Raw genomic sequence first — 16,582 nt, 5'->3', positions numbered from 1 at the left:
TAAACGATATAGAGTCGAGAAAGGCCATGTCTATAACATTTTGGAACAATTAGGGACAACCCCAGCAAGTAATGATTTATTTAACACAATGCTATACTTAAAAGTTAAATTTTTGGCGCAAAACCGCCCATTTCTCACTGTACATTGGTACTACCCCCGACTCTTTTTGGGACACGCTTACACGTAGATTTATTCTACTTGCAATCTTTAAGAAGCCCCCCTACTAATATCTGATTGAAGTGAAAGGAGACGGCCTTAAAACTTAGTTACTCCGCCCTCCCCTCCTTCCTGGCGTTTCATTGGCTATTCACACATATATAGGACAACCGTCGACCCTAGGTCTACTCGTTCAGAACTCGCGAAGAGAATTTGTTTATATAAGGGTTCGCCGCTCATAGGTCCCGTTAGTCGCGGCACAGGTCGCTAGCTTAGTCAATATCACGCGACACGCGTTTTCAAAATTCAAATACATTATCCATGACGTCAAGGGTTACGGCTTCTATAACTCCTCCCCTTTAATTCAAGCAAAAAGACCCATGCAGAAAATGACCTGTTAAAGATTACAGGCAGAAGAAATCTATGTAGGCCTAGGCCTATTCTTGGTAAGATAGATTGCATACCCTTCAAGTTTCATAGTTCAACATTTTAGTACACTAATTACTTCCGTCAGCCATAAGATTCGGTGTTCGGCAAATATCGTTCATTTAGTTTAAGCATAAGTTCATAAGATATGTTGCTGCATAATTTTGTCACTGGATACAAACTGGAGCTTGTCATGAAGTGACGTAGGTCAGATTATTTTAAAGCGACGCCTATTGAGGCGCTGTCAAAGGCTAAGTACACAGACTAAATAGGACTAGATGAACTGAAAAATTAACCGAGTGTAGCCAATTCTCTCTCGCTTGTCGTTCTCCCTAGAACTAGCTCTAGCTGTAAGTCTCTAGAGTCTAGCATTACGAACTGTATTGGTCATACTTATGTAACACATCATATAAACTTATGGTTCAAGAGATCCATTTTGGCAATAACCCCGATGTCTTTTGTCCAAGTTCAATTTCTGCAGTTTTCTATCACGAAAACGCCTCATTTGTTGTCGAGAGGATGGTGGAAGTTGCTAGTAACGAAACTCGCCAATGGTTGTGGAGAAACCATTTTGAGAAACAATTCACCCAGATGTGCGCCAATTCTAGGGGCAATTACATTGCTCAAAAAATCATCACCACTTGCAACAACAGAGAGGAAGTAAGTTACCAATTTGCCTTCGTCATACCTAGCTTGTACGTGCTAGTTACCTACACTAAATATATTCACGAACACTTCACATGGCCCTATAACTCTACTAAAATTCCGTAGTTTTTTACCTATTATATTCTTAGATTGATGTAATAATTTTGTCGCAACGTAGCTAACGAAGATTTTAGACATAATGGCGCCAAACTTTGGAGAAATTTTGGAACATCGGTCTTTCACGGTTTTCAGCAAGATGGCCTTAATATGCAAAAATCACAAGTGTTGCCAGAAAGAATTTACCGAAGTAATTATACTTACAAATTTCATTAAAGAATTTCTTAGTATTTATTTAGAATGGAGGAAGAATACTCTGAAAAATGGCGGGCGGTCTTCGTGATTCGCGTGTCGTAGACCGTCCGCCATTTTTCCGAGTATCCCACACCCATTTTCTCGCGTCCCACTGGAACTAAGCTGTTCCGCAGTTAGCGTGCGCCGATTACTCTCAGATTACGCATCCCCCATTATCCTTGTCCCTATTACCTGATAATTGATTTGACGTCATAATGACTGTCTCCGCCATTGTTGAAAGCGTCACTTCGAAGAAGCAGACTGCTTTACGAACCCTTTCGAGGATTAACAAGCCATATTTGTTTAAAATTTTTACAAGGCAATTACTGCAATGCCACGATCCGGAAGAACGGCGGAATGATATCGCCCCTTTAATTATAAACATGCAAAACTGGGAACTATTTCACAAGCGGAAGGTTCCGCAATTGATTGTTGTTAATGCGGGAGCTCAAATTGTTCAGTACATGTTGCAGTTCAAAAAGCCACTCAAGGTAAGTACGCACAGATTTGTTCTAATTCACTTTTTAGACCAGTTTTCTTCATAAGTAAAGATATGTTCCATAAGTTTCTCGGTGGTTACTGAGAGCTTGTCATGAAGTGACGTAGGTCATAGATTCTGGGTATAGCGACGCCTGGTGAGGCGCTGTCAAAGGCTTAGTAATGCTGACTAATCCTGCAATTTATCAGAGTATAGTTAATCAATTCTCGTTTGTCGTTCTTGAGCTAGCTCTCAGTAAAGTCCCTAGCATTACGAAGTATAGTTAGTGTCATGCTTATGGAACATATCACTTATGAATTTATGGTAAACTGCAATTGCTGTAGATTTTGAAGAGCCTACTGAGCATGCCCGAAAAGTGTCTTATCCAAATGGCCCGCTGGAATATGTCCTATCCTATTTACGAGGCCATTTTCAAATGTCCATTTTTCACTGATGAAGACGAAGATCGCCTAGTCACGACACTCAAGGTAAACTGAGTCTATTTAAATTTATATTAGCTTAAATCTCAGTTTTCCAAATGGTGTTGGAGGGTGATAAGTTTGAGATTTAACGGACTACTTGACATTTGCACCTCCGACCAATCGCGTAACGCCCTGCCTTATTAACAGAGTAACGTAAAACTATTTCAGCCATTTTTAGTCAGCGATTTAGCGACGAAATTGCACGGGAGCGAATGTTTGCGTCGAATTTGGAAGAACGCTTCTATAAAATCCAAAAGAATAATCGCTCAAAAATTATCGACGTCGGTCGAAGTTCTAAAATCGGACACCTTTGGTTGGCCCTTGTGCCAGCAATTTGATTTGCACAATTACGCGAGCAAACATCAAGACTGGGAAATGGTTCAAAGTTTGCTCACCAAGAAACGAAATTTTAGTTCCAAGAACGGATGTGATTTGTACCAACCACCCTTAAAGAAAATTAAAAAAGAAATCGAATAAAATGTTCAATTTGTATTTCGTCTGTCTATTCTTTTTGTGTTCTGAGATCCAGCGTTGATAAATTTAAGAATTTATTTGTTACTTCTCGAGTTGCCATTGTTAAAAGATGAAGGCTAAGGACGTATCCAATCATAATATCAAAGGTTTACCTACGTCACTTCATGACAAGCTCCAGTTTGTAACCATTGACAAACTTATGGAAAAGATCTTATGAACTAATGGAAGAACTGATACACCTTACATACTTCCCTCGCCAAGTTCACAGTAATAAACTAATGCATTCTCTAAAGTATTTCTAGGGCATACATTTTAGTGAACTTCTGTATTCTCTAAATTATTTTTACGGCATTCTTCCTTCGCCAAGTTAAGAGTAATAATTTTCTGCACTCTATAAATTATTTCTACGCCATACTTCCCTTGCCAAGTTAACAGTAATAACCTTCTGCATTCTCTAAATTAATTCAACGGCATACGTCCCTCGCCAAGTCAACAGTAATAAACTTCTGCATTCTCTAAATTACTTCTAGGGTGGGCGTAACGGTGTTAGGCTTTTTATGGTTGCGGGAAACTCCTCGTAACAAATGACAGTTCACTTTTCCACTTTTTATATTACTTTACAAATTACTTTTTTCATCGGGGTTTTTAAAAAAAAACTTTTTTTTCTAATCTCTACGAGATAAAAAAAATGTTACCCTCCTTGAGAGATCTGGATCTTCCGTTTTCGTTTTTTAACGAGCGATATAACTAAGAAAAGGCGGTCACGTAGGCCGGAGGTCATTCTGCGATTCCGAGTCTAACACCAGGAAACTATACATACATTTAACGCCGATAGTTTAACGACGCCGACAAATAAACTACTCGGTTTGTACTATTCAGTCAGTGTTCAATCGGCACAATTCATGTAAAAAAGAGCTTACCAAAGTATATGACACATCTTAATTTACATGTGATTTTTTTTCTCGGATCTCAGAAAACTGTATTCTAAACAATTTCTATGTTTGGTTTTGCTTTATGCAGAGTGTTTATGAAGGTCTAGCATAATTTAAGGGTTGGGGGTGTTCATTGAACGAGTTTGAGTGGAAATTGTTCAATGACATTTTGTCACAATTCGTTACTTTCCAAGTTGAACCAAAACTGCATTGTTGATATTTGAAACAAACTATTCATTTAAGTGACTTGGTAAGTTCTTCTCAAGGTTGGACCGGAGGTGAACCTTAAGACGATGTTAATTAAGTTGGTCCTATTCTAGACGACTCGGCCCCATTGGACCGAATCGCATTCGGCCGAAACCAGTCCCAATCAACCGAAAATCCCGCACTTTTGGCGGATTCGGTCCAATGGGACAGTCCCATTGGAGCGAAAACCCGCACTTCTCCGGGTTTCGGATTCGGTCCATTGGGACAAGAATGCATGCGCATATACACCCGATGGAACTAAATTGAATTTAATTCCCGGGAGCGCAAACAATTTCTTTGACTTATAATAAAATAATGGTCAAAGAAATTGAGCACCATACGCGAACATTCTGTAAAATATTAAGCACCTATTTTAGTTAAGAAGAACCAAATACTTTCAAATCGCCGAAAATTTACTTTTTAAAGGGAATTGTAGTTTTTTTTTCATTATTTTAAATAATATTAATCACGTTATCAGCTATTTAATAGGAGAATTTTTTGGAAAAGGTGGCAGCTAATTAAAAGGAGAATATTTTGGAAAAAGTGGTAGCTAATTAGTAGGAGAATGTTTTGGAAAAGGTAGCAGCTAACTATTAGGAGAATATTTTGGAAAAGGTGGCAGTTAATTAGTAGGAGAATATTTTGGAAAAGGTGGCAGCTAATTAATAGGAGAATATTTTGGAAAAGGTGACATCTAATTAAAGGCAGAATATTTTGGAAAAGGTGGCAACTAATTAATAGGAGAATATTTTGGAAAAGGTGGCAACGAATTATTGGAACCATTGTTTTGGAAAAGGTGGCAGCTAACTATTAGAAGAATATTTTGGAAAAGGTGGTAGCTAATTAGTAGGAGAATGTTTTGGAAAAGGTGGCAGCTAACTATTAGGAGAATATTTTGGAAAAGGTGGCGGTTAATTAGTAGGAAAATATTTTGGAAAAGGTGGCAGCTAATTAGTTGGAGAATATTTTGGAAAAGGTGGCAGTTAATTAGTTGGAGAATATCGTAATTAGCGTGAAAAGAAAATTTCTAAAATATTCTAATGGTAGTAAAATTTAAACATGTTTTTAATTTAATCGGTTAACAAAAAAGGTAGATTATTCGTTTATAATTTCAATCGAAATCGAATATTATCCAGAGTATTTGATAGGAAGATTTTCTATAGATGGGTTAGAGATTTAATCGATTAATCGTGTTCTTTCTCGATTCGATTATAATTAAAATGCATCAAAAATTCGTAACTCTTAAAGCCTGTTCGAAGAAGGGCAAGTTGTTGGTAGAATTTTCAGTCTTTATGTAGATGTATTTGGGAATGCTACTGTTATTTGGTTACGCTACTAATTGACCTTGGTATTTGCACAATGTAAGCGTGAACTCCCACATCTTCAAATAATCTGAGATAGAAAATGTAGCTATGTAGCTCTGTTATTTGTGATCCTCCTGACCTTGGGTCTCTGCTCTCGAAGATGTTTTTCGTAGGCGTGCCCCCACATAACGAAAAATGATTCATTCATTTAAAATCCATTGTGCATCTCGTAAAATCCTTTCGAAATTTCAGTTAATGAGGAATTAACCTAAAATTACTTCGACCAGTTCGAAATTCTCCCCTAAAACTACTCCGTGTAAAATGACAATGCAAAAATGGCATGATAATAACAAGTTCGCAAAAGTAACAAAAACAATTTGAATTAAACAGATTCTGGCCGTCTTCGCCTTGGTGTGTGTAGCGGCCATCAACGCCCAACTTTTGTCGGCACCAGCTGTAAGTACACCTCTTTGCAGCGGCCAAGAGAATCGCGAGTGGCCGTTTTTGTTTCAGGAACCTCCGCAGCCATACGCCTTCGAATACCGAAACGTCGGTGAAGATGGTGGAGTTTCTTCGCATCGATCCCAAGGTGACGGAGCCGGCCGTGTCACTGGTAGCTACAGCATCAGCGACCCAGACGGACGTTCCCGTCAAGTTGATTACGTCGCCGATGAATTGGGATACCGCGCCACGGTCGTCTCGAACGAACCCGGTGTCGAGAGCAGCGCCCCGCTGACGTCAATGTGCAACAAGTCAAAGCCCGGCCCCCGCTCCAGTCGCCGTCGTTCAACCCGTTCAACCAGTCAGACGCGTCATTGTCGCTCGCCCCGCCCCTCGTCCCGTCTACTTGAGGCCCGCCCCTCAACCCATCATCATCGAACGCCCCATCGCCGTAGCGCCCACCAGCGGATACAGAGTCATCTCGGTTCCCCGCGCCAGTTCCGGTTACAGAGTACTCGAATCCGGTTCTCCTTACGAATACATCGTTCGACGATAAACCCCGATTCTCAATGAACTTAATTTTAATTGACTTTCACCTTCTGAATAAACGCGACTAACTAGAATCGTATCCATCATAAGTTTGATATAATTGCGTTCATAAGTACGACACTTAACAATGCTTTACTGAGAGCCCGCAAGACCTACCGCGGAGGAATACAACATACTTAAACACTAGCGGAACAATTCATGAAGTCGATCAACAATGCAGCTTCTACTAAAACCAATACAAAAATTTATCAGATGATAATCTTCAATTGCAAGCTCTCAGTAACCAGTGTTTTGAAACTTATGGACATATTTAGGACAAACTTGTGGATAGTTGAACTCATTACTGATCTGACTTTACTCTCGGTTGTTGGAACCCAAAGCTAACGCGCATTTTAGGGTGGAATGACTTTTCTGAACTCTTTTATACGTATTTAAAGGCTAAATTAACTAATTATTCGAATGTTCATGTCTTGTTGTATAACAAATACCTCTCGGTGTATTGGACTATTTATATCGCTAAAACTATTTTGAATTAAAAATTTCTTCCCAAATATTAAGTGATTATCTTTTTATCACACACTATGATGAATATTTTATGGATAGCTTTTCAAAAGTATTCCACTTGTTATTGTAACACATTATTGACTTCTAGCTGACTAGACATCATTTCTATGGTAACCATAAGATGACGCCACACTGCAGAAACTTTAGTATCGACAACATAACTAATCTATAGCCATTATAGCTGCTCTTTTTCCATTAGAACTTTAAAGTAAAGAACTTTAAAGTTTCGAAAGGGTATAATATTCACTTATGCCACAAATTGAAACTAAGCCTCGTAGGTTCGGAAAATAAGGTGAAACACGCAAAGAGTTTCTTAGAACTGCGCCTATTAATTCTTCGCTTGGGTGCACGCGCAATGCTAGGATCGATCCATTTAATTAAAATTTTAAGCATCTAGGCCTAAATAAAATATACTTTATAAACGCGTCAAAAACACTAAAAATTAGCTGCTTAGCAACGAACGACCCGAGTTCCGGCAACAGTGGAAGAGTTATCGATCCCGAATAAATTTTCAGCCAAAGAAGGGCAGGATCCCAGCTCAACTAACAACTTTAGGCATTTCATGGTTTCAATATTCACGCCACAAATTATAAGAATCATTTCAAAGCGAAATCTCGATTCTCGAAAAACAAGTTCAAACACGCAAATGATTTTCTTAGCATTTTACTTCAAATTATTCTGCTCGGTGAAACTGCCCAAATTGAGAAGGGACCAAAATACCTGAATGCATCCCATTACATTTTATTTTTTTGCCATTGGTTCTAATACGACTAGATTTAAGAAATTAAGAACCAATAATAATGAACGTCGAAACAGCAAACTACTACAGAACACCTTTCATGGAAGTAAGTTTAAAGCATTTTATCATGATTTGCTACTCTTCAAAGATGATGCTACTAGTCCAATCGCGAGGTGTTCCTTGAAATAATATAATAATTCACTAAATTATGTTCGGCCGTTGTTTTACATACAATTCAGATGAGTACGTTGTATTTTTAGCCACATCGTAGTATACGATGAGGCTCTTAGTTAGACCCGAGCCTTAGTAGTAGAAGTAGTAGTAGTAGTGGTAGTGGCCGGGGTTGTCGCTTTCGTTATCATTAGATTTTAGCTTAAAAGGAACTCTATAGCACCTCAAACCACCAATAGGTGTAACCATAAGTGAATAATATGTTAGCTCCCTATGGAGCTAACATATTATTAACTCATGGTGTAACTGAGCTCGGTTAGAGATTTTATTTTAATTAAAATGTTTCACATCGCACTCGGGAATTGAACCCGGGTCGCTGGCGCACCATTAAGACACGCTACCACTGAACCATAGAGACTTAATAATTCATTAGGGTTTTCATCCTTCAGTTTACCTCTAAAGTGTCGGGGATGGGGAGGATGGTTCAGTCGCCGCAATTAAAAACTTTCTCTCTCGCGACGTCTTGTTTCAATCATAAGCCGCAAATTATTGATCTGATACAATGGGTATAAAAAACGTATCTTATATTGTTGTTTCAATAAATTTTTTACTAAGCGTTTTTTTTTGCACTCTCCACTTTCCATTTCCAACTGCTAAATAGGGGGTTTTGAATGATTGGGATGATTTTAAAGAGAAGGTGAACAGTTGAGCATAGCTCGTCCGAATTACCGAATGACATTCCAGTAAAGGGAGAGTGATGTTAATTGCAATTTTCTGAATACACGTCCCCCACGGAATCAATGCCTTGAGCCATATTGCACAAAGATATAATCAACAATTGTGGAATGAAACTTAAAATCTTCCTCCGGTGAAGATATGGCCACGGGTGCGACATTCTGTTCCACTATGGTTCGCAAATGCCAGGGGGTGGAGAAAGAATTCTATCTAGATTAGTGGGCGATTTTTGATGTCAGATTCAACATAAGTCTGCACGAACGTTTGGTTGAAAACGGCGCATTTCGGAGAGAACCATCTAGAAATTCAATGGCCAACCAATTTCCTCAATATGTCACCCATTGAAAACCGCTTGATGGAGGAAATAAAGGTTCACTGAAAAGGAGAACACCCACATTCAAAGTATAGCATGGGTAGGGTTCTAAATCGGTAAATTACCATGGTAATTTACACGGTAATTTACCAGGGTAACTGTAATTTACGATTTTCTCGGGTAAATTACGAAAACGGTAATTACCCTGGTAATTACAGTGGTAATTTACGCTGGTAAATTACCACGATGGTAATTTACCACCGAATTTTCATTTCTAACACTTGGAAAATGGTCCTAAAGCTCCATATTTTGCTCTACCCGTGCATGCACACTTATTTCTTCCCATGATTTATGAGTAAGTCATAAAAGGTTGAACGGCAAGCGTGGGAAAAATTTGATTAAGGAAATGAAATTTGCTTTTGTCGTCTATTCTTGTTGTCGAGTTCGTTTGCTTTAGCTGGAAAACTGTAGTTGTTAGAATTTTCTAGAGATGGGCCCATACCGATACCAATATCGGCACCGAAATTTGACTAAACCGATATATCGGCACCGAAATTTGACTAAACTGTTATCGGCCCTTCTCTAGAATTTTGTTTTAAAAACGTGAAATAGAAAAATTCGCATAATTGGTAAGAAGAAGAAAGTAGATGTTGCTGTTCAAAAGTATTTTGAGCTGCAAACATCAAAACTCGGTGTTTAAATATTGTAAAACACTATGCTATAAAAAGAATAGCTGTGTTCAAGTGATATTTTCATTATTTAGCTTAAAAACGATCAATATAATTTAATTTTTTAATTTTCGTAAATTACCATGAACGGTAATTTACGCGGTAAATTACGGCGTAATTTACCATTTTCCAAAATTACGGTAATTTTCGAACCCTAAGCATGGGTCACAAAGTGGTGCCTACATTTGAGAAAGTGGTTGTGTTCATTGTCTTCAACTAATTGGGATTCGCCATAATCAAGATGACGAACCTTTCTCAAGAAACCCTTTATTTACAATGCGAAATTAGTATTATACTAAAGTTACACTAGTCTTAGCAGTGTATCCCATGGCAAATTATGTTCTTTTTGACAATCAATGGAATCTGCTGAGCTGCACGAAGTATTAAATCCTTGAAGGTTAAGTAAGGACGCAATTAATGCAGAGTGTGTATATATTTTATTGAGAAAAACCCAACCAACATAACAAGTTAAATAAAGAATAAAGACACTTTGCTAATTACTATCCAACATTTATTCTTAATTATGAACATGATTAGGATAAATACATTTATACGTTTTCATTTTTAATTTCATTATGCGATTAATATTTGATCATTTTCCCGTTGGCGTTTACAACCTGTTGCATTCTCTGCGGCATTGATGAAAACAGATTGCTTATGTAATCGGGCCGCTCGCCAACCTCTTCCCATGCGGCCTGGATGATGGTGAATAGTTCGTCCTTATCATTGGGAATTATATTGTTCTGGAATACAATCCTTTTCATAATCGCCCAGACGTTTTCGATTGGAGATAAGTCGGGTGAATTTCTTGGCCAGTTCATTACATCTATTTCCGGATGATTCTCATTCAAATACGCCATGGTTGCACGTGACTTGTGTATACTCGAATTATCTTGTTGAAATATAAATTTACCGTCCGGAAAATGATTGTCTACGACATGAGGGAAAAACGTATGTTCCAATACATCAATATACTTATCGGAATTTAGGTGCCCTTCTATTCGTGCTAAGGTGCCAATTCCATGTATTGAAATATAACCCCACACTGGCACAGAAAACCGTCCGCTATTCCGGATTGAATGAATGTTAGCCGCATCATATCGGGTCCCTTTCTCTCTCCACACTCTTACGTGATGGTCCGTAGATGAACAAAATGTTGATTCGTCGCTGATGACAACTTCATCCCATTCGTTCCTCCAGTGCAGGTGAGCGCGCGCAAATGCTAGGCGTTCTTGTTCGTGCTCTGGTTTGAGATATGGCTTCTCCGCGGCGATACGACTGTGTAGCCCAACGTCACGTAATCGGTTTCTAATCGTTGTTTCCGACGCTTCCAATTCCATGATGGATTTTACAGATCGAACAGTGGTGGTAGGATTATTCACAACAAGAGCAGCAATAACGTCGTCTTCTTCTGCAGTGGTAACGCTTGGAGTTCCAGGTCTTGGTTTGTCGGTCAATCGCCCATTCTCACCATAAGCGGCTAGCCAAGACCTCACGGTTGGCTTTGCCTCATGTAACGCAACGAGCCTATTGCGCTCTTCCTGTGATAATCTTAGCATACTGACTGGTGAGAGAGTGAGACAAACTGATAGTAAAAAATATATGTTAGAATATATTTTTTACCATAAATTGTTATATAAATACTATCAGTTTGTCTCACTCTCTCACCAGTCAGTATGCCAAGATTATCACAGGAAGAACGCAATAGGCTCGTTGCGTTACATGAGGCAAAGCCAACCGTGAGGTCTTGGCTAGCCGCTTATGGTGAGAATGGGAGATTGACCGACAAACCAAGACCTGGAACTCCACGCGTTACCACTGCAGAAGAAGACGACGTTATTGCTGCTCTTGTTGTGAATAATCCTACCACCACTGTTCGATCTGTAAAATCCATCATGGAATTGGAAGCGTCGGAAACAACGATTAGAAACCGATTACGTGACGTTGGGCTACACAGTCGTATCGCCGCGGAGAAGCCATATCTCAAACCAGAGCACGAACAAGAACGCCTAGCATTTGCGCGCGCTCACCTGCACTGGAGGAACGAATGGGATGAAGTTGTCATCAGCGACGAATCAACATTTTGTTCATCTACGGACCATCACGTAAGAGTGTGGAGAGAGAAAGGGACCCGATATGATGCGGCTAACACTCATTCAATCCGGAATAGCGGACGGTTTTCTGTGCCAGTGTGGGGTTATATTTCAAAACATGGAATTGGCACCTTAGCACGAATAGAAGGGCACCTAAATTCCGATAAGTATATTGATATATTGGAACATACGTTTTTCCCTCATGTTGTAGACAATCATTTTCCGGACGGTAAATTTATATTTCAACAAGATAATTCGAGTATACACAAGTCACGTGCAACCATGGCGTATTTGAAGGAGAATCATCCGGAAATAGATCTAATGAACTGGCCAGGAAATTCACCCGACTTATCTCCAATCGAAAACGTCTGGGCGATTATGAAAAGGATTGTATCCCAGAACAATATAATTCCCAATGATAAGGACGAACTATTCACCATCATCCAGGCCGCATGGGAAGAGGTTGGCGAGCGGCCCGATTACATAAGCAATCTGTTTTCATCAATGCCGCAGAGAATGCAACAGGTTGTAAACGACAACGGTAAGATGATCAAATATTAATCGCATAATGAAATTAAAAATGAAAACGCATAAATGTATTTATCCTAACCATGTTCATAATTAAGAATAAATGTTCGATAGTAATTAGCAAAGTGTCTTTATTCTTTATTTAACTTGTTATGTTGGTTGGGTAGTTCTCAATAAAATATATACACACTCTACATTGCGTCCTTACTTAACCTTCAAGGATTTAATACTTCGTGCAGCTCAGCAGATTCCATTGATTCTCAAGAAAAACCATAATTTGCCATCGGATACACTGCTAAGACTAGTGGAACTTTAGTATAATGCTAATTTCGCATTGTAAATAAAGTGTTTCTTGAGAAAGGTTCGTCATCTTCGTTATGGCGAATCCCAATTAGTTGAATACAATGAACACAACCACTTCCTCAAATGTAGGCACCACTTTGTGACCCATGCTATGCTTTGAATGTGGGTATTCTCCTTTTCAGTGAACCTGTATTTCCTCCACCAAGCGGTTTTCAATGGGTGACATATTGAGGGAATTGGTTGGCCATTGAATTTCTAGATGGTTCTCTCCGAATTGCGCCGTTTTCAACCAAACGTTCGTGCAGACTTATGTTGAAACTGACATCAAGAATCGCCCACTAATCTAGATAGAAATCATTCTCCACCCCCTGGCATTTGCGAACCATAGTGGAACAGAATGTCGCACCCGTAGCCATATCTTCACCGGAGGAAAATTTGAAGTTTCATTCCACAATTGTTGATTATATATTTGTGCAACATTAAAGGGGATCTCTATCCATAAAAATATGGCTCAAGGCATTGATTCCGTGGGGGACGTGTATTCAGAAAATTGCAATTAACATCACTCTCCCTTTACTGGAATGTCATTCGGTAATTCGGACGAGCTATGCTCAACTGTTCACCTTCTCTTTAAAATCATCCCAATCATTCAAAACCCCCTATTTAGCAGTTGGAAATGGAAAGTGGAGAGTGAAAAAAAAAACGCTTAGTAAAAAATTTATTGAAACAACAATATAAGATACGTTTTTTTATACCCATTGTATCAGATCAATAATTTGCGGCTTATGATTGAAACAAGACGTCGCGAGAGAGAAAGTTTTTAATTGCGGCGACTGTACCAGCAAAGTCAAATTCTTCAACGGTTTTAAATAAAACTGACAAGAAACACTTGCCATCACTACCAATGTTTAAAGATAACGGCTCTAATGTCGCTCCAAAAATGCCTGTTGCGTTTGCTCTCTTCTTTGTTAAAAAACACTCCCTTCGAAATCTTCATGGGTCTAAAAACAAATATTTTAAACTACGAAACTTGTCAAACATGCCCGATAACTTACACCATATCGCAGATGATTTTTAAAGTTTTGATCATCCAAAATTGTAGTGACGTTTGATAAAAATGGGCACAGAACTTTCACCGAAGCAATTTCAGTATCTTCATTCGTTTGAGTGCTTTTGTCCACTCTTTGGGGAACAACCTCGACAGGCACGATGACTACCTGACTATCTTTAATGCAACACTGCGTTTCCACAGATTTAAAGGTTTTAAGGGGAGGTAGTTTGACTATTTTACTTCCAATTAAAGGTAATGTGTAGCAGTGAGTTGCCATATTAGATTGTTTTAGTTTTTCGGTCTGGCAAATTTTTGCAATGCCTTTAAGTTTTTCTGCTTGCGAAGATGCAGCTTAAAGGGGAATGCGCACCTAAAACCCTACCCCTACCCTTCACCCAAAAAAATTGGTCCAAAATGTGCTGCTATTTAGTGGCATTCCAATTTCCAAAGACTATGTGCTAGATTTTGGAATTACTGGTTAGTCCATGGTAGTTATTAGTCTTCATACTAAGTTATTTTTGCACTGTGGCGCCATCTGTATAGATAATAAATTGACGTTGCGTGATGACCAAATAGATCAAGAGTACAAACTAGATGTTATCAGTATTTGCTTTGTTTTCATTATGTATATTTGTGGAGCCCCATTAGCAATGTAAAACCTTTAGTCTCAGTGACTAAAAGCAATAATTTCTGATTTGGTGAAAATTTAAATTCCTATTAGGCGACTTTATTTGGATTATTCTTTAGAATACAATATGATACCCTTTATCAGAAGTACTTCTGCCTTTATTAATAAGGCAAAAGGAAACAGTTCCAAGTATGAAGGAAACATTTGTTTTCCCAGAAAGTTATATTTTATTCACAAAAACATTTAACGTAATTTTAAAAATGATGGAATCACAAAGAATATAAGTGCACGACAGACAACAATGGGGGCCATACACAATTTATTGATTTTAGTGCGTGGTCTCCTTACTGACATAGGAATTCCTAGGCAGCGCTTCAAAGATGCTTCTCGGTAAACTAGAACAATAATTCAAAAATTTTATATAATTTACGTACCGTTACACGGCGCCACTGCTGTACCAAGCTGATGAGGTAGAGATGCTTCTCGGTGAACTAGAACAATAATTCAAAAATATTATATAATTTACGTACCGTTACACGGCGCCACTGCTATGCCAAGCTGATGAGGTAGAGATGCTTCCCGATGAACTAGAACAATAATTCAAAAAATATTATATAATTTACGTACCGTTACACGGCGCCACTGCTATGCCAAGCTGATGAGGTAGAGATGCTTCTCGATGAACTAGAACAATAATTCAAAAATTTTATATAATTTACGTACCGTTACACGGCGCCACTGCTGTACCAACTACCAAGCTGGTGAGGTAGAGATGCTTCTCGATGAACTAGAACAATAATTCAAAAATATTATATAATTTACGTACCGTTACACGGCGCCACTGCTGTACCAACTACCAAGCTGGTGAGGTAGAGATGTTTCTCGGTAAACTAGAACAATAGTTCAAAAATATTATATAATTTACGTACCGTTACACGGCGCCACTGCTATGCCAAGCTGATGAGGTAGAGATGCTTCTCGGTAAACTAGAACAATAGTTCAAAAATATTATATAATTTACGTACCGTTACACGGCGCCACTGCTATGCCAAGCTGATGAGGTAGAGATGCTTCTCGGTAAAGTAGAAAAATAATCATATGCTCCCAGCCTCCCACACATGAGCGATGTTTACCCTAAAAGCCGGTTTTTACGGGGCGAAATCGGGCGAAAACCTACCGCCACCGAAAAAAATTCGGCGCGCCGAAACGAAAAGTCTCTTTTCGCCGGAGTAGACTGGAGCTCTACTTTTTGGCCGCCGAATATTGTCGCAGCCAAGAATAGGGCCGTATGATCGTACGTCACTCTGACGTCGTTTCTCGATCTTTTGGGGTTTTTTTTTTCTTTGGTAAAATAAAATGGTGGCCGCGATGAAGTTGAGAGTTTTAAAAAAGGATGTGAACAATGAAGATTTTATCGAGAAGATTCCCTCATTTCTCTGATGAGATTAGAAAAACAGCCTTGTTCTTTTCTCTTTCGAAATATATTTCTCACCCATATGGATTTTTTATACTTGCGATTATTCCTATTTAACACCTGAGTAGCCAATATTATAACAGCAAGGTTAATAACTCCTAAATTGGCTCTAATTAATGCTTGGCTATTGTTATCCATTTTATTTTTGGGAATATAAATAAATAATCAAGCAAACCATAGAGCAGACTACTGAAAGAGGAGAGGAAAAAACGGGCTAGACATACGGAATTCTCTAGAAATGGAAGTTCAATAAAAATAAAATAAAGCAGACGACAGAAAAGAGAGAGAAAAAAATATTGCTCGCTGAAAAAACGGCTCTGTGAAAACCTCTCGCCGCGGTGATAAGCAAAATTTCGGTGCGAGAAAGCGGAATTTTGCGCCAAATTTCGGTCCCGTGAAAACCAGCCTTAATGCATATTTCAAAAAATATTAAAATGGAAAACCGTGGGAAAACATACCATATCATGGCGAAATGTCGGCTCTTACTAGCTTATATATTCTCTCTCTCTAGCACTCACAATCTCACCCCTCTCACACAGCAATCATAGAATGTCACTCCCAAAGATGTTTCCCCTAAAGATATTATAATTAGCAGCACACATCACAAATGAGATATATTGTTTTCCTAGAATGCAGTCTCCAAAAAAATAATTATTATTATGAGGAACTTTTGACGAAGGGGCCGCAATTTTCACAAATCGCGGGAGAATAAAGAATAAAAGGCAACTGTTTATGAATTGTGCACTTGGATAATGTAGAAATCAATGTATA

The 16,582-nt window shown here is 38.7% G+C and overlaps 2 protein-coding genes across 2 annotated transcripts; both read left to right on the top strand.

Annotated features, from left to right (window-relative positions):
- Positions 1–999: 999 nt before the first annotated feature.
- Positions 1,000–1,604, top strand: LOC149713760 (uncharacterized). The gene is made up of 3 exons (XM_089844635.1): positions 1,000–1,242; positions 1,406–1,534; positions 1,584–1,604. The coding sequence occupies exons 1-3, from the start codon at positions 1,000–1,002 to the stop codon at positions 1,602–1,604; spliced, it is 393 nt and encodes a 130-aa protein (XP_089700761.1).
- A 189-nt stretch (positions 1,605–1,793) lies between these two features.
- Positions 1,794–3,015, top strand: LOC149713759 (uncharacterized). Its single transcript, XM_089844630.1, has 3 exons — positions 1,794–2,069; positions 2,401–2,544; positions 2,707–3,015. Exons 1-3 carry the CDS (start codon positions 1,794–1,796, stop codon positions 3,013–3,015), a joined length of 729 nt encoding a protein of 242 aa, XP_089700756.1.
- The last annotated feature ends 13,567 nt before the right edge of the window (positions 3,016–16,582 follow it).

This window comes from Phalangium opilio, unplaced genomic scaffold (genome assembly GCF_054372755.1).
Source record: "Phalangium opilio isolate 3A_F unplaced genomic scaffold, DU_Popi_V2 ptg000009l_1, whole genome shotgun sequence".
NCBI lineage: Eukaryota > Metazoa > Arthropoda > Arachnida > Opiliones > Phalangiidae > Phalangium > Phalangium opilio.
The sequence above is the reverse complement of the archived record's forward strand: the minus strand, read 5'-3'. Positions and strand labels throughout refer to the sequence as shown.